At 46.0% G+C, this 26,763-nt stretch overlaps 1 protein-coding gene across 1 annotated transcript in view; it reads right to left on the bottom strand.

Moving 5' to 3' along the window:
• PAPPA (pappalysin 1) overlaps positions 1–26,763 on the bottom strand; it is a 254,556-nt gene that overhangs the window by 85,582 nt on the left and 142,211 nt on the right. Inside the window, exon 10 of the mRNA XM_068552436.1 lies at positions 24,056–24,249. Coding sequence (XP_068408537.1) covers positions 24,056–24,249 — 194 coding nt within the window. The remainder of the gene's footprint in view (positions 1–24,055; positions 24,250–26,763) is intronic.

Below are 26,763 nucleotides of genomic sequence, written 5' to 3' on the forward strand. Positions count from 1 at the left end.
CTTGAAACCTCAAACAGAAGAAGAAAAGTTTTTTGTCACCTGGGGAGTTCTGCCATGGTGAGCTGGATTAGAGACTTGGTTCTGGTTCAAACTCCCTCACGATTTGATGTGTGATTGTGGACTAGTTATCCCCACTCTGTGGACCTCGGTTTACCTTTCACATCTGAATGTTGGATTGGGTCATAGGTTTTCAAGGTGTTGCCTATGGATTCCTAGGGCTGCTTAGAGATGTCAGTCTGAGGGTCAGGATGTGAGAAGATGTACTTAGCTTCTGCTCCGTTGTTTCAACCAGCGCATCTTCACTCAACTCTTTTATATATCAAGCTGCCTTGTAATGTTTCATAAGAGCTTCACTGCTTTCAAAACATTGAAAAGTACTGAAACTTGTTCATTGCCAAAGTTTCCCTCCCCCCTCCCCAAGGTGTCAGTGGGTCCTGGGAATACAGTATTAGTTTCCTGAACGTCACAGGTAACGTCCTAAGGAGAGTGAAAGTGCCAAGAGTCAGCCATCTCACTGGCCAGGAATTAGGTGTCGGCTTCGGTTACTCAAATCTCTAGAAGCCTAATACCGCGGAGACTATGGGTAAAACAAGCCACTTTAATGGGCTGGAAGACGTTTTTCAAGTTTATTTATTTTTTCTCGAAAACAACTGAGACTGAGCTCATGCAGATCTGCCAGGGGATTGTGTTACGTTTTTACAACAGTGCGAGACTTTGCATAAACTATCTATGGCATTTGAAATCCAGGCCAGCAATTTGACATGTATCATCTTGAAATTCTTTCCCCTTGTGTTCTTAGCTGCCTGTCCCCCAGCAGAGAGTGGTGGAGCACATCTCTGGAGGGCTAGAGCAGGGGTATTATCTCTGCATCTACAGCATTCACAGTCAGAGAAGTCTCCGACTTGAACAAAGCCCTCTCGCTACTTAAACACAGTTTCCTCTTATCTTGTCAGCTCTATCAGCACTAGACAGGACATCAGAGGAACGTGCTGCCGTTATTTTATTCTCCTGGTTTCCTACTTAGTTTTGTGTTTGTTTCAGGCTGGCTGCGATCCTGACCAGGGACAAAGTAGATCAGAGAGGAACAAACAAATCCAGCTGAACCTTTGCCCAAAGCCCCAGCTGATCTTAAAACCATCTGTGTTCCTGGGGAGGTGCGGGAAGGCTGCAAACACTCACAAGCCCCCAACTTTTATAGACCTTGCATGAATTTGCTCGTTCAGCAGCCATTTATGGAAGACGTATGGCACACCAGGCTCTCTCTGAGAGGAAAAGAGCCTTGCCTTTGGCCAAAAGGATGGTCACACACCTAAGTGTGATCCCAAGGTACCTGATTCTGTGGGGATGCCCTGCTTTCATCCACCCACTTTTCTGCACCTTCTAAAAAAGCAAATCCAATTCCATAAAATATTACTGAGCAGTGTAGACTTTACTGAACATTTTGTGGGGGAACGAGCAGGAGAGTTACATCGCACACCCCATGTGGACTCAAGCTCTCACACCATCACCCCAAGTTCCTCCTCACTCACCATCACCTTCGCCCAGTTTCTTCAGTGACCTTTCCAAGCTCTCCCACTCCCTCTCCCTTCCCAATCTGCACCTCTCTCAAATCCCAGGCAGAGCCGTTCTGCTCTACCTCCCATTCTCTGACACACAAATCCTTCACATGATGCCAAGGGCTCTACCTTGCCGCCCCCAGCCCCAGAGACGTCAGGGGGGTGATAAGAGTAACCTTTTTGGCCTCTCTGTCATGCTGCTATGAACAAGATCTCCTCCTTCCCTTTACATCACTCACTGGTTTGTGGAATAGATCACGGAGGCTCTAGAAACATATTGGCAGCCTCTAGGCTTCAGGTTCTTCTAGAAAGATACGGAGGGGGTCTCTTCTAGCTGAAACTGATCTTTCTGCACTGCCTACTCCCATCTTCATTGCAGCATTATTCACAATAGCCAAGATGTGGGAACAACCTAAATGTCATCAACAGATAAATGGATAAACTAAATTTGGTATATGCATGCAATGGAATATTATTAAGCCTTTAAAAAGAAGGAAATCCTGCCATATATGACTACACAGATGAATCCTGAGGTTATTCTGCTAAGTGCAACAAGGCAGTCACAAAAGGACAAATACTGCATGATTCCACTTCTATGAGGTATCTAAAACAGTCAAACCCATTGAATCAAACAGTGGAATGGTAGCTGCCAGGGGCTGCGGGGAGAGGAAAAAAAGGAGTTGCTAATCAATGCATAAATCAACAAAAAGTTTCAGTTAAGCAAGATGATTAAATTTTAAAGATCTGCTGTACAACATTGTATCTATAGTCAGTAATATTGTATTGTACACATAAAAACTTAAGAGGGTAGATTTCTTTTAAAGTGTTCTCATGACAATAAAATGAAATAAAACAAATATTGTTTTGAATGACTAAGATATTGATATTTACTGAATTATTGAATACATTAATAAATAAATGATCCAGTGAAGGGGCAAAAAGAGAAATTCATATAATGTTGCTAGGCAAAGAGCAGATGTGGTTGGGCTGGCAAGCACCCTCACTTAGGTCTTTTCAGGGTTGGAGGAGGAATTACCCAGCATCTTCTTGATTACTTCATGGACAGAGAACTCACTTCCATTAATAAACAGCCCAGTTTACCTTTGGACAGATTCTTCCCAACAGCCAGGGGAAGATGTCTGGCTGTACTTTCTCCTACTCTTTTCCCTAAGCAGCCAACACTTACACGCTTCCTTATTTTAGAGTTTTAGAGTTAGAAGGACTTAAATAGGTTATCTGCTGAGACCGTTCCCTTTTCAGTGGTCAAGGGAGGGCAGGTGTCTTGCACACAATAAGACAGCAAGTAAGTGGCAAAATTAATATGAAAATACAGATTTTTCTGGTTCCCAGAACTGATGCCCTGCCCTCACCTATGTTCTGCACCCTCTAAATCCTACCTTTGTTGTGTAGAACCATCTCCAGTGAGATTTCTACCCCTCCCCCAAGAATTCATGGCAGCAATTCTGGTGCCCATGTCGCTCTCTTCTGCAGGAAGCCCAGCCCTGCGTCTTGGATGGAGGCTGAGAAGGTCACTGCCTTTCATCCCCATCTTAGGGCCTGCAGGAACCAAGGGGCGAGCAACCCCGTTTTCCCCTTGACCTTGAGGGGGAAAGTCTCATCTTTAGCGCACTCCCTTAGACTCTCTGTCATCTTCAGAGATATCTGTGCTTACTTCAAATACCAAACAAGAGACACAGGGGACCTGGGCTGGTTCTGGCTGTCACTTATTAGCTGGACATCTCTCCCACCCTGTCTCCCCATCTGTGAGGTGCAGTGGTTGTCCCCGGCGCTTAAGGACACCCACAGTAATACTATCCACCAAGGTCTCACGGTCACAGTATCATTTAATCCTCTCAATTACTCTGTGAGGTTGGAATTATCCCATTTTTCCGATGAGGAAATGAGGCAAAGAAGCTTTAACTAACTCTTTCAAGGTCATATATCCAGTTGTGTATGAGAACTGATGCTGGACTCTGATCCCTCTGATTCCACGTTCTGCGTACTCAATCACGTGGCACCACGACTGTTGTTGTCTTGGTTAAAACCTCCGCTTCCGCTGATGGAGAAGAGGGTACCGATGACCACTCTCTTCGTCTCTACTCACTCCACACACTGCACTCTCCCTGCTCCAAAGGTCCCCATAATTAACTTTGCAGAGTGAAAAACTCCTCACATCGCCTTGCTACTTATCACACCCTCCATGGCTGTCCGTGAACCACAGGATGGAGAATTTCCTAGACGTGGCTTACGAAGGCCTTCGGGAGCTGGTTCCAGCCACACCCCCACGTTCACAGCCAGCTGCGCTCCGGCCTCACGCTGCGGGCAGGCACCCATGCAAGTACACCGTGGTGCTCGCTTCCCGCTGGATGACCCTTCCCCCCAACACGCCGTGGACTCCAAGACTGTGAGGTTGTGCCCAGATTTCCACCCCACTGCAGTGGACGGCCCATTCCGTGAAATACTACACACACTTCAAAGCCAGTCTCAAATATCAGCCCTCCTCGGAAAGCCGTGGCTCGCCCCCCAGGCAGAATTAATCGCTCCCTCTGATGTGTCCATATAGTTCTTTATATATACCTCAGTTACAGCACTTGTCAAGTTGGATTATAGTTGTTTAGAGCGCAGTCTTACCCCTTTAAACCCTGAAGGCTTCCAAGGTGAGAACCACGTTTTATTCATCCTCAAATAAATCCTAGCAGATTGCCCAGCACACTGGACACAAGAGGTACCCAGTACCTCTAACAACAATAACAATAGCAGTGTACACCATACGGACTGCCTGTTCTATGCTGGCCACTGCTTCCAGGACTCCATATGCACGAGATCACGCAACCTTCAACTCTGTGAGCTAGGTACTGTTATTATACCCATTTAATAGATAAGGAAATATAAATATAAATATAATATATTTATAATATAAATATAATATATTTATAATATAAATATAATATACCTATATTTATAATATAACTATAATATACTTATATGTATAATATAAATATATATTATAAGTATATTACAAATATATTTATATTATATAAATATAAATATTATACCCATTTAATAGATAAGGAAATATAAATATAATATACTTGTATTTATAATATAAATATAATATGCTTATACTTATAAATATAATATACTTATATTTATACTATAAATGTATATTATAAATATATTACAAATATAATATATTTATATTATATAAATATAGTATAAATATTATACCCATTTAATAGATAAGGAAATTGAAGCCCAGTAGTTCACCTAAGGTCACACAACTAGTTAGTAGAACCAGGATTCAAATCCAGGCGCAACCTCCACTCTTACCTGTAGATGCAACTTGAAAAGGGTCTGCCTACACATTGCTCAGGGCTGTTCCGGAGGACGGACTTGGGAATTTTTTTTGTTGCTTCTCCGGGAAGCCTCTTCAGCAGACAAAAGCAGGGCCTTACAGCTCTGCCCTGGGGAGGGCCTGTTGGCTGAAAGAGCCCAAGATCGCCAGGCTCCGGGACCTGCCTCCTAGAGCTGACTCAATGGCTGGCTTCCTCTGACACTCATCCTCCCCACTTGTAGAAGGACAGAGTAAGATGGATCCCCAAAGGGCTTTTCTGTTCTGACATTCGGCCAGGTTTTGACGTCCAGCTTCTTCCAGCGAGGGCTGCTGAAGAGAGTCTTGATTCTGCAGTGAAGTGTGATCCTCCTGTGGGCCTGAGCTGACTCATGGATCTCATGTCTCTGATACTCTGAGGCCAGAAGCTAACTAATATCACAGCCGCCTTTTCTGTCTAAGACAACTGGAGAAGTAACCTAAACGTTTACTGCAGCCATTCCAGCAATGTGTTTCCTGTTTTATTTTTCTTTTCTTTTTGTGCATGCTGCAAAAGAGCTGGAAGTTCTTCTCCCAAAGTTTTGACATCATTGGATGTTTGAGCTGGGAAGCTCCCCCGAGACCTGATTCTTGCCATCACATCTGATAGACAGGTGGGGGACAGAGCTCAGTGGGGAACAGAGAGACTGGCTTGAAAGAACGCTGTAGGGTCCCCTGGGACGGGCCTCGGCTGACAGCAGCAGAGGCCTCTGTGGCCCCAGGACTTGGGCCCTTTCGTCCACCCCAGGCACCGCCAGCCACTACATCCAGCACCCGCCTCCAAACCTCCCCCCTTGCAGAAGACTGCTTTCAATTAGAGGAGTTAACGATGTCTTGCTTTCAAAGGGTTTTTAAAATCCAGTTTATCTTCCACCCACACACGATGTACACAAAGGCGGGGGATGGAGAGAGAAGAGGGGGAGTGGGAGTTCTGGTATTTTCCCACACAGGGGAGATGCCTTGAGGTTTCTATTGAATTTCACTTTTACAGATTTACATGCCCTTTTGTCAATCACAGGAGGGAGGAAGTGCTCGTCAAACCTCTAGCCCATCCTCTCCAATTTCCTCTTTCAATTCAAAGGGACCTGGGAATGGGCCTCACAGAAAAAGAGAGGAAAAGGAATAGGGAGTGGGGAGGGTGGGGTGCATGCTGACAATAACAATACACATTAGCGTAGGAGTGCGTGCACGAGAGCGCACACGCGCACACACGCATACACACGCATACACACACAGGCATACACACACAGGCATACACACGCACACGCATACACACACACACGCACACACGCACACACACACGCATACACACACGCATACACACACGCATACGCACACACGCGCATACACACACACGCATACGCACAGACACACACACGCATACACACACACGCGCATACGCACATGCGCGCATACACACACGCATACACAACGCACACGCGCGCACACACGCGCGCGCACACGCACGCACACACATACGCATACACACACAAACACACACGCATGCATACACACACACACACACACACACACACACACACACACACACGGTCCCCAGGCAGTGTTTCCGAATATTTCTACTTAGGCCACATTTTAACCTCAGGTTTACAGGTTCAATGCCAAGTTATTTCCCCAAGAATTGCAAGGTTGAAGAGGTGGGCAGGGTTCCTTGATATGAAGACTGCAGGAGGGAAAGCCTGCCTCAGGAGACCGGGACACAGACGGGTCCAGGTGAAATAAAGCCACCTCTGTAAAGCTGGCTTGGCAGTTCCTTCAAGAACGTACTGCCCCCTCCTCAGAGCTCCTGTGGGGGAGGGAAAGGGCACCAACTCTTCGGGACAGCCTCCCAGTACTGGCGCTGCCCGTGTATTATCTCCTCTGGCCCTCATAATAACCCTGAGGAATAGGCGGTTTTTGTCCCTCTTGTAGAGATAAGGACTCTGAGGTCTGGAAGGCATTGGTCACTCCCCTATGGCTGAGAGGTCAAAGTCAAGTGGTCTGACTCAAAGTCCGTCCTCTTCCCACCCTGTGGCTGGACTTTCCGAGAACTCTCTGTCACAGCCTTTGTGCAACACACTGCACTGTGGTTTCTCGTCTGTCCATGTATCTACATGCATGAGCTTCGAGGACAGTGCCTTCCTTAGTGATAGCTAAAGGAAGTACAAGGGCCCTTGAGCCCAGCGGACCGGTTGAGGCAAACACATGGGATCAGTGCTGCCGTTTCCCCATCTCTTGCCCAGGACAGATATCATTAAACAGTGCCTGCTGTTCCCCTGAGTGTAGACCTCTGAAACCATCTTAACAAAATGTTAAGCCACTCATGATGGGTTAGGATTGCCCTATGTGCAATCCTTGAACTTGGCTGTTAGCTCACTGAGGGCAAGAATGAGGTCTTACTTGTTATATCTTCAATACTAAGAGCAGAGGAAGGCCTGGAGTAGGCGCTAAGCAAATATTTAGTTGAATGAACTAACAAAAACCACAATAAATGTTATTGATCCTTTACTATATATCAGGCTTCTAACATGTGCCCCACATACCTGGTCTCCATTAAGGTGACATGGACACAGGCACCCAAACGCTCCGACTCCGGCTCAGGGCCTCTTTCACCGGCTGGGAGTACTGTAGTCCTCTCCCACCTGGGTTCTTCTCCCCACTTCTCTGCCCAATCTGACCTCCTCCCTATGCCCCTGACTCCAAACTGACCCTCTGAATATGACAACGAAACAAAAAAAACTTTAAGGGCAACCGAGGGTTAACATTACATAACATGTGTGTGTGCACGGGCGCACACACTTTCAATCCCCTCCTCCAACCTCCTTTTTACACACTTAATAGTGAGAGAGACAGACAGAGAGAGAGAGAACGAGAGACAGAGAGAGAGAAAGGAAGGAAGAAGAGCCAGGCTTTCTTTAGTGACCATTAGAAACAATGATCACTTTCCCTAGGCCCCTAGAGCAGTTTCCCCTTTGATACCTGCCTTAAAAAGACAGAAGGGAGGGGGAGGGCTGGATTGCCTGTTTCAATTTCAGGATTTATTATTTGGCATGGACAGACAATCAAGCAAAGAAGCATTTCCTGTGCACAGGGCCGGCGGCGCATGGAATGTAGGGATACCTCCTCCTCCCACCCAGCGATCTGGAAATAGCAGCAGACCTCACGGCCTCCACCCAGGAGACACTTCCAGATAAGATACCCCGGCATTAGATGCCCTCCAGCCTTGGGGCTCAGCTCTGGGGTGATTAGTACCTCATTGCTCCCAGGGTCTGTCCCTAACACATCAGGCGTTTCACACTCCTTAGGGGTCTAATACCCTCCTGGCCTGCACCTCCCCACACGTCTGGAATCCTGTGGTTTGGGGTTCAAACTCCTGGCCTGATGAAATGGTCATGGAAAAGAAGCCTAGGCTCTCAAGGCGAAAGGAGCAAAGAAATCATTTAAGACACCACTGTTCCGCAGCATACTGACATTTTTACAGGTGGAGAAACTAAATTTCTTAAAAAAGAAATGGGGCTTCCCTGGTGGCACAGCGGTTGAGAGTCTGCCTGCCAATGCAGGGGGCACGGGTTCGAGCCCTGGTCTGGGAAGATCCCACATGCCGCGGAGCGGCTGGGCCCCTGAGCCACAACTACTGAGCCTGCGCTTCTGGAGCCTGTGCTCCGCAACAGGAGAGGCCGCGATAGTGAGAGGCCCGCGCACCGCGATGAAGAGTGGCCCCTGCTTGCCGCAACTAGAGAAAGCCCTCGCACAGAAACGAAGATGCAACACAGCCAAAAATAAATAAATTTAAAAAAAAAAAAAAAAAAGAAAGAAATGGTTCAGAGTCATAGGATTGATGGGGACTGCTCACTCAGTGGCTTCATTTTATAGACAGAAGCTCAGGATTTCTAGGGGACAGAAATTGGATGTTCCAACCCTCTTCCAAGGGAAAAATTTATGCAAGAGGCCTGAGAAACATCCATGATAAATGGCAAAGACAAAGTGTGTTTCTTTGCCAACACACTTAAACCAGCGACTATGTTCCAAGTGCAGAGCCTCTCCTTCTTGTGTAAGGCAGGAACTGCCATCCTCGCTTACCCTACAGGTAACGCGCCCGAGGTTCAAACAGGATAAATGGCACCCCGAAGCCGCAGCTGTCAGGAATGTGAAGTCCGGGTCTGATTCCTGCCTGTGTTACTGTAAGGCTGCCTCCTATGACACAGATGAGGAAACAGGCCCACCTAGTGTAAGTGCTGATGCTGGGAACGGCAGCGGTAACAGTGGTGACGGGAGCACCCAGCTGCCTTCACCTCCGTCAAGCCCATCCTTGTGTCCTTTGTGAAAGGGAGATTCCTATTACCCGTTTACAGGTGGGAAAACTGAAGCCGAGGGAGAGGACGAAATAATCACCACCATGGCAGTGGGGGCCATAATTAAAATAAGGACACAGGTCAGCCATTGAGTTTGTATGAAACGCGAGTTCTCACCACTCCACCCCATGGGGTCGGCGTCATCTCCGATCTCACAGACAGCAGAGCCGGGCATCGGGCCGTGCTCATCACCGGAACCCAGACACCCGTTCTGAGGAGGCGCTGGCCAGGGGGCTCGGGCTCCTCCAGCTAGTAAATCCTCTAACAGGGGAGAGTGATTAGTGTCGGATGTGGCGGTCGGCTTTTGTGCAGCTGACAACTCGTCCCTTTAAAGGCCTGGCCGGGCTCATTTCACACAGGCCCTCCGCAGGCCTGCTCCCCATCTCCCTGTAATTACGCCATTCACTAGTCACCCAGGCCTGCCTCTGAACTCCTGACCCGGCACTGAAAGACTTGGGATCTCATTACTAATCTCTTAAGCCACCTAGTTCTCCAAAATACATCCATTTAAGTTGGAGGCCAAGGCTTTGGGGGTGGGAGCCAGAGAGAGGGAAAGTCCAGCACAGGCCCTTCTCATGACACGGCCATGTACCCGCTCTGGGGCCTGGGGCAGCTGGTCTGGCTGCCCAGCTCAGGGCAGGGCAGGCCTTGCCGAGGCTCGGGACCCGACTTCGAGACTCGGCCTTTGGAGGGGAAGGGCATCTGGGCCCACCTGTTTGTAATTTCAGGGGTGCGGGGAGGGGATGAGGCCTGTGTTTGTTTTAATTATTATTATTGTTGCTGAAAAGGGAGGAAAGAAATGAGCAGAAACTGCTAACATCTGGAGGCTGCTGTCCAGCTTACGTAATCTCCCGCAGCAGAGGAGGGACACGGGATCCCCGGCCAGATGGTCTGTGGGTGACTTCATGGCACATGCGTCTCCTCCGACAGTAAGATGCTGACAGGGTTAGAAGAGTGGGTTGCAGGACCTTCTTAAAATTCTTTAGGGGTGAGGGACAGGGGTTTGGGGGTTCCCAGAGATCTCAGTTTTCTTGTGGAAGACAAATTTTCTTCCAGCCAAAGCTCAAATTTTTCTTATATTCCTCTCTCACTAACTCATTCATTCATTCATGCACTTATTCAATGTACACTTACACAGCACTTGATTACGAGTTAGGTTCTTTATCTCCCATGGTCTATATGAGGAAAATGGATCCCAGAGGGGGAAAAAAGGCAATAAAGATAAAATCCCTTCTCCCAAAGAGCGCCCAGACCCCTGGGGGGATGTGATGGAGGGTAAAGGATTGTCCCAGCAAACACCCACACAACAGCTTGGTGGGTTCCGTATTCGAGGTCCGTTCAGGTTGAGAGGGGCATGGAAAAGGAGGGACAGTCCATGCCCAAGGGCCGGGCCTGAAATGCAGAATCTTAATGTCAAGTGGGCTCTGAAGAGCAGGGGCTGGAGAAAAAAAGGCAAGAGAAGGAGAAAAACTGGGCCACAGCTGAGCCATGACAAACCCAGTTTCCCAGATGATGTCAATAACAGAGGCATGAAGGATAAAGTTCAAGATGTAGAATCTTGCTGCAAACACAGTTCTGAACACATTATATTTTTAAAAACACATTGCTAACTTTCTGTGTTTCCAAATCTCTTTTTAAAAAAATTTGTACTGAAAGCAATTAACAACATTTCATGAATTCTAGGTCAGGATATAAAAGCAGCGTTGAGTCTGGATCAGATCAAGAGGATGCTGTTAGCTTCAACCAGAATGTTCACTCAACTCTGGATCGAAACCCAGAGATACTGCCAGCACAAGATGAAAATCCTGAGGCATTGCCAGCTTCAGATATGAATCCTGAAGCATCGTGATCTGTATTTCAGAGCCCAGAGGCATTGGCAGTTCTAAAACAGGACGTTCAGCATGGAAACATTTCCAGTTCTAGACCAGAATACCAGGATATCATAATTCTAGAATAGGAGCAACCAATGCTGTCTGCTCTAAATCCAGCACCCCAAAACTTCCTGTTTAGAAAATCAGATACCAAAGACTGAGAACACAAATCCAGTTAGCTTCACTCTAAAATGCCCTCTTTACTGGCTCTAGAGTGGAATTGGGAGACACGGCCAACTCAGGAGCAAAGCACTGAAGCACGGAAATCTCCAACTCTCAGCTCAGAGCTACTCAACTGAAGCAGGATGTTTTAAGAAACCACCAGACCTCTTCTTTGCCTCCTCTGGGAGCCCTGAGATGTCCATGGGTTAATCAGGAAAGTGGTGACCACATCCAAGCTTGGTGCCTGGTCACCGAAACCCTTGGTTAAGGATAGTTGAGCAGTGGTTAATGGCAGTCTTGACCACACTGGCCTATTCAAGAAAGGTCAAAGGAGTGATTTTTCACTTAAAAACATCTGTGTGTTAAAAGAACAAGACTTTCTCAAGTTCATAAAACTAGGAGTTTCCAGGTTGTTTTTGTGTTTTTTTCTCCCTTCTTCCCCTTCTTCCTCTTCTCCTGCTTTCCTAATAAATACCTGTGTGTTCCAAGCTGTGACCAAGATGAAATATGAGTCACACTGCCTGCAGGGAACCCCACTTGATGCCAAGGTGCCTTGTCCTTGGGTTCTGCCCTTCACTGCAGACCTCAGGGTTTTCTGATCCTCTCCTATCACCCTGGAAACCACTGAGTGATTGCCTCTCCTCTTTGCTTTTCGAAGAGCAGGCGGTCATCTTGCCAGGGCTGCCTTCAGTTTGATTTCTCCTAGGATGCAATGTTCTGACGCATGCAAGGAACAAGAGGATAGGGATCACTTATGCTTTTATCGGTGTCCTGCTGACCTTCCAGCTCAAATAAGGGCGCTCATTCTTAAGGAGAAGGGTGGCATTTCTCTCTGGCCTCCCTCTCCAGATTTCAGAGGTAGGGATAGTGACCCTGATATGCAAACTGGGGGCTTTGCCCATCAAATGCCCAATAGATACTGCTGACGTAAGTGTCCACCACCCCACCAGCAGATTCCTCTGAGGGACGGAGACTATCCGCAGTGATGCTTTCCCCTAGTGGTACCCTTGGACAAGGCAGTACACATCTGCAAAAAAGGCACGGTGTTGAAGCGGCTGTTCTGAGACACTGTCCATGGGAACCATCCCAGCATGATCTGGGATCCACAATGTGATCTCCTCAACAATCCTACACCTGCCACTTTCCTGAACTTTCCATGAGCAGTGGAAGTCACACGCATTGAAGAGATGTGGGCTGGAATCTCATATTCTGCCATTTATTGACATCATGACCTTGAACGCTTCAAGGAGCCTAAATTCCTCCACTGCAAAATCAGATGATGGCACCTACTTTGAAGGGTTGTTTCAGGATTCAAAGAGCTCTTGCACATGCAAATGTTTACACACAGCCCTGCATGCCAGAAACACACTTAACATTTCCCTCCTTCGTCCCTTCCTACTTCTTTCCTCCTGGCTCTAGAGGAAGACAGTCTTGGGGTCGAAGTCTAGATTTCCTTGCCCCACCCCTAGGCTAGTTGTAGAAACTTGGGTAAGTTACTTAACCTTTGTGAGTCTCAATTTAGTCCTCTGAAAACCAGTGAAAGTTAGCCACTACCTCGTAGAGGGGTTGGTGGGTATAAATGTGCCAAAACAGTGTGAACCTCTGGGTAGAGGTCCTGACATGGAGTAACTGCCTTGAGAGCTGGACCATTCACACTGCTCCTATCATTATTATCAACTATTGTTAGTACTATTATATCATTGGTATTACTGTCATTTATTATTGTTTAGTCATTCTTTTTCATCTCTCCCTTCATTATTTTTATTATCAAGCAACATTCCATTATATGTATATACCATAGTTTATTTATCCAATTCACCAGCTGATGGACATTTGGTTTGTTTTCAGTTTTTGTCTATTATGAATAAAACTGCTATGAATATACATATACATATACATATATATATATATCTCGACCCTTAGAATGGACATGTTTTCTTTTAATACCTAGGAATACAATGGCTGGATTACACTGCCAAATTGTTTTCCAAAGTTATTGTACTTTTAAAATTACTACCAGCAGTGTATGAGAGTTCCAGTTCCTCCACATCCTAACCAACACTTGATATGGTCAGCTGTTTTAATTTTAGCCGTTTTAATAGATGTATAGCAATATCTCACTGTAGTTTTAATTTTTACTTCTCTCATGACTAATGATATTGAGCATCTTCGGTGAAGTGTCTGTTCAAATATTTTGTCCATTTGTCAAAATCAGTTTTCTTTATGTTAGGAGGTCTATTTTCTGAACTCTCTATTCTGTTCCATTGATCTGTTTGTCTATCTTTATACCAATACCATGCTGTTTTGATTACTGTAGCTTTGTAATAGGCCTTTTTTTTTTTTTTTAAGTATAGTTGATGTTAATACAATGTTGTGTTAGTTTCAGGTGTACAGCAAAGTGATTCAGTTATACGTACATATATATATATATATATATATATATACATATATATATATATATTTTCAGATTCTTTTCCCTTATAGGCTATTACAAGATATTGACTATAGTTCCCTTAATTTTGTATTCCTCTTCCCTTCTCCCACACCTCTCCTTCCTCCCTTCTTTCTCTTGCTCTTTCACACCTTCCTTGGCTGGGCTTCTCACTGGGAGGCCTGTCTGAAGGCGAACCATACACTCTCAAGCCAGACAGACAGCCCTTTATGTTTCCATCAATATCCATAGAAATCTAGTCACGAGAACATCCCTAAGACCAGAATAATAAGAGGCAAAAGGGTAGAGCCGTTTTCCTGGGGTCTGGCCTCCAGTAGCTGTTTCCTACTTTCTGTGCAAAGCTGTTAAGAGAACAAAGTGCAGATTAGTTGTAAGTATTTATCGCATGCCTACTATGTGCCAGGCCTTGTTCTTCATCTTGGAACACACAGCAGTGACCACACATTTAAAAAAAATCCTTGGGGAAAGTGGTGTGTATCCTGGAAAGTGCATGGGCTGTGGAGCCTGAAAGCACTGGCTTTCCTCCTGTTCCACCACTTGGAGGAGGGGACCCTGTGTGGAGCTTTGCTTCCCCATCTGTGAAATGGGAACACAGTTCTTACTACACAGATTGGTTATAAAGGTTTAATGCAATAACTGAATTGAATACATGTAGATAGCAGTTATTATATGCCAAGCAATGTTCCAAGTGTTTTATGTGTGCAATTTTCTGGAATGCTCACAACTGCCACTTGATTTTCCTATTTTACGGATGAGGAGACTGAGGCTGAGAGACCATGTAACTTGCCCTAGATCTCACTGTAGGTGGCAGCACTGGGATGTGATAGACTCTAGACCTGCTCCAGTAGGGTAGCTCAGTATCTCCCTGTGGCTATTTCATTTTAAACTAATTAAAATTAAAAATCCAGTTCCTCACTTTCCTGAGCCACATTTCAAGGGTTCAAAACAATAGGTGGCTAGAGGCTACAGTGCCAATATAGACTACTTCCATCGTCAATGAAAGTCCTATCAGACAGCTGAGCTGGAGCCCGGGCTCTCAACACTGACACAGTTCTGCCTTCTCTGGAATATAAACTCCTGACCATAGCTCCCTGATGCATGTCGGTTTATCTCCTTCCTTACATTGCTCTGCATTGCTTTTCTCTTCCTGGACCCCTTGCCCCAGGAGGCTACACTGCAGACCTGGGCATCACCCAAGCAGCATCCACATCCTTGAGAGCAGTATCCTGCCAGCAGACCAGATCTCTCCCAAACTCATGCTCTTTCCCAGGATGGAGAGAAATGCGGGCATCAGCCAAGCATCCCCTTCCACCAGCTGCATATGTAGGTCCGGTTTGGGGTAAAGGGTTCCGGGGTGGGCAGGAGCCCCAGGGAAGTCTTTGTTGGACCACCCTGGCAGAGAATCATACCTCTCAGCATGGGTGCCTTTCATTTGCCTCTCTCAGTCCATCTCTCCCTGAAAAATGAACACGCACCAATATATCCAGGAGCATCTGGCACTTGGATCTGGCTGAAGAATTAGGTGCGTTTTAAGAAATCCGTGCCTAAGGTGGCGGAGAGGGTGGAAAGCCCTTTTTGGTCTGGTTCTATAGATTTAAAAAGTAAGGATGGGCTTCCCTGGTGGCGCAGTGGTTGAGAATCTGCCTGCCAATGCAGGGGACACGGGTTCGAGCCCTGGTCTGGGAAGATCCCACATGCCGCGGAGCAACTAGGCCCATGAGCCACAACTACTGAGCCTGCGCGTCTGGAGCCTGCGCTCCGCAACAAGAGAGGTCGCGATGGTGAGAGGCCCGCACACCGCAATGAAGAGTGGCCCCCGCTTGCCGCAACTAGAGAAGGCCCTCGCACGAAACGAAGATCCAACACAGCCAAAAAAACAAACAAACAAACACTCAATTGTTCCTAACTGGATCCCACAGTCGTTAAGCTTCATGGGCAGAAAGAAGCATTTCTTTAAAAAGTTTTCAGCTGCCATCAGAAGGAAAACCACATTTGTGGATCAACTGTCTCATCCTTGACAAGCATCTGCCACATGGATGTTATCACTCCTGTTTTATTGATAAGAGATTGGGTAGAAGCAAAGAGAACCGGCTCGCCCAAAGTGACAGAGCTGGTAAGTGGTGACCCCGGAATTGGAAGCCAGGCTGAGCTGATCCTAAACCTCATTTTTTTCTATAAAACTCTCATCACTCAAAAAGTTTTGGGGGGCCAATCATAGCATCTGACATTTCGTAAGTTTGAATAAATATCAAAAGAGTGAAGGAGTTAAGGAGGCAGAGAAGAAGAGGGGGTGGAGAGTCTGTTGGAGTCCTTTGCTGGGGTCCTGAACAGTTTAGTAGATTTAAAGTCCCTCCCAGCCCACGTTTTGAGGACAAGTTCGGGGAGTTACAGCCACCAGTGCAGGGGGCCCCTTTCTGATGCAGGAGCTGGCTTTTGCTCTCCTGGAGGGATTTCTGGGTGCCCCACACCAATGGGACAGACTGTAACAGACCATGGGACTTTCTGTTCTGTCTCCTTAGATGACTCACACATGTGCTCTTGAAAAATTATTCAGAAACCACCAGAAGAAAGCAGATCCCTTGAGTATTTGGGAAAACTGCTTGGAATCTTCTCTGACATTTCGGCACATCCCCTTGGCCTCCCTCCTCTCCCTCCACTGGCAGATGCTGTCCCATTTCACCAGTGAGAAGACCTGCACACGCCGGTGAAGGGACACGTCTCAGCGGTGACCTCAGCACTGGGTGCTGAGACCACGATTGCCCCCTGCCCTTTGCCAATATAATCATCTGAACAGCATCAGAGAATTGCTCGTCCATGCAAAATTTCCACGTGGGGCTGTTTCAATGCAATACCAGTAGCAGGTGCAAGAAAAGAAAGAAGTAGAACAAAGAGTGGCACAGGGGAGATCCTTCACCTCCCGCACTGAAGGCAGCTCTTCATTCTGAGAGACGAGAAGCAAAACTTCTCAGTTTCAAAATGTGCTTCGACCCACTCATCCAGGGGTCTGACACCCAGGAGGTGTTCATAGATGTCAATCTTCATCCCCAAATGAACATCTGATCTGTTGGCCCCCTGCTTAGAACCTGAGAAGCTCCCCCTCGAACTTGGGATAAAGTCTAAATTTCAAGCATCTGGAGGACATCCCCTCATCATTTTCAGAGCCCATCTCTCTTGACTTCCCCTGAATTTCTTATCGGCCTTTTGTTGGATGTCTGTCTGTCTGTCTGTCTGTCTCCTTCTGTCTGCCTCTGTCTCTCTCTCTGACATGCTCTTCCTTGCACACCCCTCTCCTACCCCCAGCTTATTCTTCCAGTCACCGCTCAGCAATCACTCCCAAAGGAAATATCTCCCCACCCTCCCCTCGGTTCCCCTGTCCCAGCACTTCCTACACTGCATTGTCGGTGCTTGTGGAAACACTTCTCACCCTTATGTCCAGAGAACCCGGTGGATTTCTGCTCCCTTCCTCTGGACACAAGGATGCAGAAGGCACAGATAAATGGTCCCTGCTCTCCGGGCGAGCCATCAAGGAATACACACATCTTGCGATTCCCTTACTGACATCTCAAGGTTTCCTGGGTACAACATATGGTTTGTGACAAACCTGTAAATGGAGCAAAGTTTCTTCTTCCATCTACAATTGTCCTGTTTGTGCTTTTCTTCATTTTCTCTCCCACAGCCCAGAAGTAATTAGACATGGACTGGATCCAAAATCTAAGAAATCTTTTCTTTTTTACACTCAGGGTTTGGCAACTTAAAACATTTCCTATGTTTCTCCCGTATTTTCATGTACGCTTTTTAAATGGCTTTCTGGAGAGGGCAATACTTAACCCAAAAGAACGACTGCCCTTAGATAGAGATGTAGGACGCATGGCAGAAACAGTAGGGCAATATTTGGGGTCCTGGAGAGGGGGGTTCCCACTTTCCTTGTGTTCCTTGAAAGCACACTACGTAAGAAAAGGTGCAACAGACAGCTCTCCTCGCTTATTTTCCTGTGTCAGCCATGGCAGCAGGCGTGAGCTGCCTCGTCCTGCACCTGGGCTCCTATGATGAACACAGTGGCCTGAATCCTGGTTCTGCCTCTGCCTCTTAGAACTGTGAACCCCCAAACTCGTCAGTCACTCAGCTCCCTGAGCCTTAACTGTCCCAATCTGTAAAGTGAGACCAGCGATTCCTAATCTTGTAGCAGTTTAAGTAGGATTCAAGGAATTTGATGCAGAGCCTGGATGAACTTGGTAAATGTTATTTTTATAATTTGTCCAGGACCTTCTGAAAGTGGGCAAAGGACTTTTCCATCCCTGCATGCTGGCTTTCATCCCTGCTGGCTGAGTAAGCTGATAGCAGTGTGGTTTCTTCCTCAGGGAAACTCCCTCTAAATCTCATACTCTTGGGTCTTGGCTGCTATTTCCAGTTGGACACACCCCTCCCATGCAATAGTGAGCACTTTGAGGGCTACAAAAGGACCAGCACTTCTTTGGAGTTTCTCAAAATGCCTGGTACAGTCCTGAGCACGCAGGAAGCATTTGTTAATGCAACTGTGCTTACTCACTCAACCAGATGTTGACTGAGCTTCTGTGCTGTGTGGGTCACCGTGGGTGGCTCTGGGGTTGAGGGCGTGCAGCGGCGGGCCTAACATGAATGGAAGAGGGAATTAACATTTGCACTACCCAATGAGTGGAAAACGAACAACAACAACAGAACAGTTTTCTCTGCATTTACTCCCTTAATCCCCACCAAGTAGAGGCTATCATTCCCTCTTTCTAGAGGAGAAAACTGAGGTCCCTGGAGGAGTGATTTGCTCAAGATTCCCAAGTAAGAGGAAAAGCTACGAGGGCAAAGCCACATCTGCATGATTTCCACTTGATCCCACGAATGCCCACGTTCTCTACCTGCTCACATTTCTCAGCGGAGGATTCATATATATTTCCACTTAATCAAATGAATAAATGAATTAATCCCTAAAGACAAATTATGATTTGCATTTTAATAGAGGCACACAGTCTTAGGGACATGCCAAGGAACAGGTAATAGCGACTCAAAGTGAGGTGGCAAAGAACTGATATGCCTCACCATGGGTTGGTGGATACAAAGTCAGAATCAATCACAAAGCAAGGAGAGATGCTCAGGCCTTGTCCTCCTTCTAATGCAGGAATCTCCTGTGCAATCACCAGCTCAGCCTACGTGCCTCGTGATGCGGAGCTTACTGTAGCACAAGGCACTTCATCTCACTGCGGACAGCTCTCATTCTTAGAAAGGTTTTCTTAACTTTGGCCCTTAAACTACAGCCCTGGAAATGCTTAGTCTAAATGTTACCCTCAAAGGATCAACCAGATACACTGGTCGGTTGACTGAAGGTCTGTAATCCCTGGGAGAGCACCGTGCATTCTGATAGTCTTCATGCTTCCAATGCCCCCGTAGGCCCTTGCAGGAGGAGGGAGGGACCCGTTTGGACAGGAGGAAACGGGCTTGGGTGGAAATGCAGGCGGTGGGGGCGGGATGAAGGAATGTCTACATCTCACTTTGGCGGCCTATGGTGTAAAGCACCGGAGAAAGGTGAGATGTGGAGACAAAATGAGAACAAGACGAGATCTCTGCAAACACTTAAACCAAATCGGGCTGAGGTTCCCAGAAGAGAGATAACTCAGTACTTTCGACTCGTTTCCATTTTTGTTCTGTCTCAGGGACCTCTTGAATTCCAGCTGGGCCAGAAAGGTGCATGGCCAAAATATCCAAAGAATGTCTCTTATTACAGAGTGTTCAGCTCACTGTGCAGAGCTGGGAAGTTTTGATACTTCTGATAACATTTGGATAGAAGACTCAGTGTTCGGGGTGGAGGAGCTTGGCTCTAACCAAATTTGGGAGAAGAGAGACTGGGAACTATGAGAAGTGGAGGGCTCACACAAAAATGAAAACGGAAGTTTCAACCATCTTCTAGACGCATCTACCACAGAGAGTGCGGCGTCTCCGCAGTAGTCACGGTGATCACTCGCCCTCTTACTCCGACAGGGCTACTCCTCTCGAGAGCAGCCTCACACTTAAGTCTTGCACGCTAACAAGGTCAGAGTTGGGTCTCTGACCTCTTTGGTTTCTTCCGCGGGCTCCAGCACAGACCTCGGCACAGACCTCCAACAAACACCTGCACTTATCACTTGTGCAGCATCAGGGAAAGACAGAGAGTGGGACAAAACTGGTTCGTAAAAAGGAAACGGACACAGCTGAGGTCATTTCATCACTCCCCAACCTGATGGAGCGTCCTAGCGAACACCAGGGTACCAGGTACAGGGCCACTGAGACAGGGAATGGGAGCTTCCTGAACTCAAGGTGTGGGCAGTGCCCGGGAAGTCTGGAGGAGGAGAATTCAAGCACTTCATGGAGTGTGCACAGTACCACCAACACGAAGATCTGTCCATCCACGACTCTCTCTGCTTGATTCACAGTGATATTTTGCAGGAATCCAGTTACTTGCAGCTCTTGGACAGGACCACATATTCCCAAGCTCCCAATGTCACCTTCCATGAGATCCTTTTAATCCTAGATTTTCCACTATGGGCTGTGTGACCCTGGAGAAACCACTCGACCCCTTAGTTTCTCAGAGGTAGGTAATAATTCTTTCCTTGAAGAATGGCGAGGGGGTTGGCTATGAAGTGTGTATGAGGGCCCAGTACAGTGGCTGGTGGACCTCGACAACCGCTGGTTCCCTCCCCCACTCTCCTCCCTGTGCTTTGGTACTCACTCTCTGGATAGGGGCCCCTGCATCTACATGGCCTGTTCCTGTAGGATGTTCATGTGTTTGTGTGTGTGCGTGCCTGTCTGTATGTGTGTAAAAGAAACAGAAAGAGAAAGAGAGAGAGGAGGGAGGAGGAGGAGGAGGAGGAGTGTATAATTGTGTTGAGGGAAGGTAAGGGACACACGGTGCGTCTAAACACCACCCCCCAACTCGCTCTCTCAAGCCATCAACCTCTTCACTGGAGGCCCTGACAGGGTGAAAATTAACCACCAGCCTCCTCTAATCACTGTACAGGGTAATGAAGGCCACAGTTAGACTTCTTCCTCTTCTCTGTTGTCAGAAGGGAGCTACGTTTACACGCCAGGAAGAGCCTTTACTCAGAGTTATGCAGGTTGTGCGTGTGTGTGCGCACATGTTGGCTTGCGCATGATGGGGGCGGTGTGTGAATGACTTCCAGGCACTTGCTTTGAGACAGGGAACGGGGCGGGGCGGGGGGGGGGGACTTTTGTTCTACAGGCCTCCAGGCCGCCCTGCCCAGCCCTGCGCCCAGACGGCACACACATCCCCTACCCTGACCCTGTATTCTCCAGTGAGCTGATCTCATTACGGCAAATTTAGTTACAGCTGAAGTCTCCTTGTAACAAAGATTATGTCCAAGCCCAGAGTAATGGAACCTAGTCGATTTCATTAAAATAAAATTGGTTACAATGAATAATTCAATAGGATGATTTTGTTTCCTCATCTCCTCTTTGTAGATCGAAGAGCCAGTATTTATAATGATTTTTTTAAATTGGATTTTTGTTTAGGAAGAGATAATCACCCATGATTCCTGACAGCCCCCTCCTTAGGAGACTGGAATAATTGCCCCGCAAAGTCTCTTTTCAAACGCTAAGACTGGAAAATTCTTTCTCTCCTTTTCTCACATTAGTAGCAATAAACTTTGGGTGGTTTTTAAGCACAGCTGCTACCTCAACACTTGCTCATGTGAGATTCTGAGTGTGTTAATAATACCCTTGTTTGAATGATGTTTTTAAAGCATTTCTAGGAACTGGATGGAGGTGTTGAATTTGGAATTCCTGGCTCTACTGCTGGCCAGCCCTGCTGTTCCTGAAGCAGGACACTCTGTGTGAGAGAGGTAGCAATGTGCGTGTGTGTGTGCGCGTGTGTGTATCTACAGTCCATTAAATACACATCTCCTGAACTCCTAGTCTTATCTAGACCTGTGCTTGAAGATGGGGGAACAAAGTGAATAAAACCTCAAAACTGTTTTCACAAAACTAGCAGTCTAAAGGGCGAGCCAGACACAGAAACAGGTAATTAGAGTTCAGAGCACGGGTGCAACCAGAGATGGATACAGCAAATACAGAGGTGGCACGGGGCAGGATGAGGCCTACACAAGCACTCATTTATTCATTCATTCGTTTGTTCGTTCGTTTGTTCGTTCATTCATTCATGCACCCGGCTGGCACTACACATGGGAAACATCAGGGAATACCACGCTTCCATTTCTTTCCATCCTCCTTGGGGCAGTCAGAAGCAAATGAATAAATAAAGAATCTAATGCATGTAAACACAATCAGATAAATGAAACAATGATCAAATGAACACTGTAAGTGAGGTTGGACTCCTTTTGTACCTCTTCCGATGCTTTTCACTGGGCCCCAGAAGAAGGTCACATTTCTCTTTCATCTAGAAACCAGGCCTCCCCCCAACCACCCCACCGACCCTGAGTCAGGGAAGCAATATTAGAGAGGAATGGCTAGGAGTAATGGCTCATCTGCAAGGCCAGGAGGGAGGCCGGCCTCAGAAACGGCTATGGGGCCAGGCAGTAGGAAGCACTGAGTCGTGTCTCTGGGAAACAGGAATCTCGGAAGAAGGCAGGTGCTTGTTCAGCAGGATAATTGGAAAGGGGGCTCTGGGGACAGTATGGCCATCCCTAGAATCACATCAGCTCTGGTGGCCCCAACACTCTTGCTCCCTCAACTAACCTGACAGTCCCTTGGGGAAGAACCCTGGGACATAAATAGTGCATTCGGGGACTAAGGAACGAGTCACAGCGTTTTAGAGTTGGGAAGGTCCTTGGAGATCATCCAGCTCAACTATTCTCTAATTTAAAGATGGGGAAAATGGGGGCCCAGAGAGGTGGGAAGACTAGCCCAAAGCCACACAGCAAATTCATGGTAGAGGCACTGTTAATTCACGGGAGAGTGCTCAAGGAGCACACAACTTGACACTCTGCCCCCCTCAAAAGTGAGACTGTCCCCAAGAATTTGTTCTTATCCCACTGAATTCCAGTGGTATATCCAAAATGGAGAGCTTTCCCCAAATATAACTTACAATTGGTAGGGACACAGGAGGACAGTCATTACCCCTACTATGCTGATGTCTCTTGCCCTTAACCCTTCCATGTCCAATCGCTGACAAACAGGTCTCATGAGACCTTAGAATTGCATTTGGCCATTTGCAGCAACATGGATGGACCTAGGGATTATCATACTAAGTGAGGTAAGTCAGAAAGAGAAAGACAAATACCATATGATATCACTTCTATGAAACAGAAACAGATTCACAGACATAAAGAGCAGACTTGTGGTTACCAAGGGGGAGGAGGGTAGGGGAGGAAAAGATTGGGAGTTTGGGATTAACAGATGCAAACTAGCATATATAGAACAGAGAAACAACAAGGTCCTACTGTATAGCACAGGGAACTATATTCAATATCCCGTGATAAACCATAATGGAAAATATTATGAAAAAGAATATATATGTATAGAACTGAGTCACTCTGCTGTACGGCAGAAATCAACACATCATTGTAAATCAACTACATATCAATAAAAATTTTTTTTAAATGACTTTATAAAAAATTTTGAAAAAAGCATTATAAGCAAAGTCAAAAGAAAAATTGCAGACTGGGCGAAAATATTTTCAACATAGATCACAAACAAGAGCTCGTCTCGCTGGTATATAAACCACTTTTAACTATCAAGAAGAAAAAGACCAAAGTCCCAATAGAAAAATGGGATAAAGAGACCACTCACAGAAAAAGAAAGGAACATGATCATGATACATACAAGAAGAACCTCAATTTCACTATAGTAAAAGAAATGCAAATTAAAACGACATGACATTTCTTACCTATGGAGATAGTAAAAATCCAAAAGTTGACAATACACTCAGTTGTTAAAATTGAAGAGAAACAAACACTTTCTTTCATACATTCCTGATAAGATTATAAAATGGTACAGTCCTATGGAGGAATATTTGATAAAAATATAATAAAGTTATATACGCCCTTTTTTTTTTTTTTTTGGCCACGCTGCGCAGCTTACAGGATCTCAGTTCCCCCACTAGGGATCGAACCTGTACCCTTGGCAGTGAAAGCGTGGAGTCCTAACCACTGGACTGCTAGGGAATTCCCCATATATGCATTTTTAAAAAATTACATTTGGCTGGAGATACGGTCAAGTGGCCATGTCCAATGACACTGCCTTTGTGATGCGCAACCTTGAGGGGCAGAGCAGAGATTCAGAATGTCTGCAGGAAATGTCACGTGTGGCTGGGAGCTTACCTGGGATGCTGCTGGTTGGCCGATGACGACCCAGCCTGGGCACTGCTGGTCTTGATGGGATACGGAAGCGTTGGATGCCCATTGATCCAGGAACCCCTGGGGCGTGTAGACACCACAGTCTTTGATGCTAGTTTTTTGTTCAAACTCCTCACATACCCCATCACCATCATGGAAATAGCACCGGCTGGGTTCATCTACAGGAGACAGACATAGAAGGGAGAGACCAGATCAATGTTTGTCCTTTGGCCTCATCTATCAGCAGCAGCTATAGAATCAGATGAGCAGAATCATCAGCGTGGTCAACCCATCACCGAGAGTCACAGGTGAATATTATTCAGTCTTTCAAAAGAAGGAGGTCTTGCCATACGTGACAACATCAATGAACCTGGAGGACATTACATGAAGGACAAATACTGTATGATTCCACTTACATGATGTATGAAAAACAAACTCATAGAAGGAGAGAGTAGAATGGTGGTTGCCAGGGGCTGGCAGGAGGGGGTTGAGTTTTCAGAGTTACTGTTCAATGGGTATACAGTTGTAGTTATGCAAGATGAATAAGGTTTAGAGATCTGCTGTACAACATTGTGATTATAGGTAACAAAACTGTATGTACGCTTAAAGATTTGTTAAGAAGGTAGACCGTGTATTATGTGATTTTTACTACACACACACAAACAAAAGTTGACAAACATTTCCACCTTCGTTACCCCAAATAAGCTCCACAGCAAGCTTGTGAGAAAGATGTTATTATTTAAATTATTATTTTAGTCTTCCAGATTAGGAAATTGAGATCCCACATATCTTTAATGATTTGCCCAAGGTCATTCAGTGTGTTCATGCCAGATCCTAGTTTCAAACTCAGGCTTTCACTGTCCAAGTTCTGGGTACATTATCTGCCACCACAGAACTTCATAGTCTCAAACTGAGGTTTATTTAACTCTAGAGAGGATTACAGTTTGACATAAAGAGTGCACTGATACATGAGAGACTCTGGCTTCAGTCCCAGGTCTGTAACTAAATTGCTCTGTTCCTTTAGACAAATCTCTTTCCCTCTCTGGGCTCAATCATCATTGAAGGGGACGAAACTACCGAGACTCCAGGAGCCCCTCCTGTCTAATGTGCTAGGCTTCTAGGGCCTTGTTGGATATATTAGGTGTTTCAGTTAAAGGCCAAGTGAGTTCTCAAGCTCCCATGTAATTCAAATCCCAGCAAGGAGTTCTGCTTGGGACAATTTAAAGCTGCAGCTGGCTGCAATGATGCTCACTTAGCTGCAAGAACAAAGATCAGAGAAGCACAGAATTCACTGGATGCCTTCTAAGTAAGCAGGACATATACAGTACATGTTTCTTGGTGTTACAATATAGAACCACACAAGGAGAAATCTGGAGGTAGCCATCCAAAAGAGATCACCCTGCCCAACTTTTAATAACTTGAATGTCAGGTATTCTGTGATACTTCCCCAATTCTTCTAGGAAAAGTTAAGTACCCCCTCCTATGTGGGTTCCTATTTTACAAAGATCCCCATCTTTACACTTATCACACTGTGCGGCCATCATGTTTACATACAGCAGCTCCTTCAAAAGGCAGTGAGCTCCTCAAAATCTAGTCCCTATCCAGTGTTTTGGAGTGACCTTATAATTTATCACCCAAATAATGCACTTTGAGAGTGAGAGAGAATGCTAGTAAAAACTGTCCAGGCAATAGGCACATATCCTGAGAAAATCTAAATACCGCAGAACATATGGTCACCCTGAGGATACTGCTTGATCTAGGCCATCCTTCCCCTACTTACTACAAAATAATGGACTGAAGCCCCATTTCTAACCAGGGTTTGGCTTCTGCCCCTTATATTAGCTATGTAACTTTGCACAATTAGCGTCACTTCTCAGCTTCTGGCTTTCCATCTGTAATACAGAAATCACTGTCCCAGCCAGGACAACCTCTCAAGATAGCCGTACAACTTTCATAAGAAATGGACAGGAATGAGCTTTATTCTAAAATAATGGTCAAGGGACTTCCCTGTCGGTCCAGGGGTTAAGACTTTGCTTTCCAATGCAGGGGGTGTGGGTTCGATCCCTGGTCGGGGAGCTAAGATCTCACATGCCTCGCGGCCAAAAAACCAAAACTTAAAACAGAAGCAATATTGTAACGAATTCAATAAAGACTTTAAAAATGGTCCACATCAAAAAAAAAAAAACAACAAAAAACAAAAAACAAAAAACAAAAAACAAAACAGAAAAGAAAAAAAAACCCTTTAAAAAAGTAAAATAAAATAATGGTCAAGAGAAAAAATACTCTTCTCCTAAGGGTTCAATTTATTCCTAAGTGGCTGAATTGAATCAGCTTGTAAAATCAGGACTCACTTGAAAACCTTTCAAGCAGCATTCCCCCAAATAGAAAGAGCCCGGGTCAAGTAGAAATAAGACTTGGATTTCTGTGATGCTGACTATCTGAAAAAAGGAATCATTGAACTCAGGGGCAGCAGAATGTTGAGCCCCTTCCAAGCTCCAAAATCCCTTGTTTATTTCTGCAAACAGTTTACATAGTGAAATACTATCAAAAGAGCCAGAATAAATCAATCCATTATAATTCAATTATTTAAGGATGAGTTTGAGCCAGCTGAGGACTCCAGTGACCAGTAGCATGCCTGGCAGTTCAAGCATGGAAAGAATACAGGCTCAGCACTTCTCAGTAGCTCCAACCTC

This window comes from Eschrichtius robustus, chromosome 10, assembly GCF_028021215.1.
Source record: "Eschrichtius robustus isolate mEscRob2 chromosome 10, mEscRob2.pri, whole genome shotgun sequence".
Lineage (NCBI taxonomy): Eukaryota > Metazoa > Chordata > Mammalia > Artiodactyla > Eschrichtiidae > Eschrichtius > Eschrichtius robustus.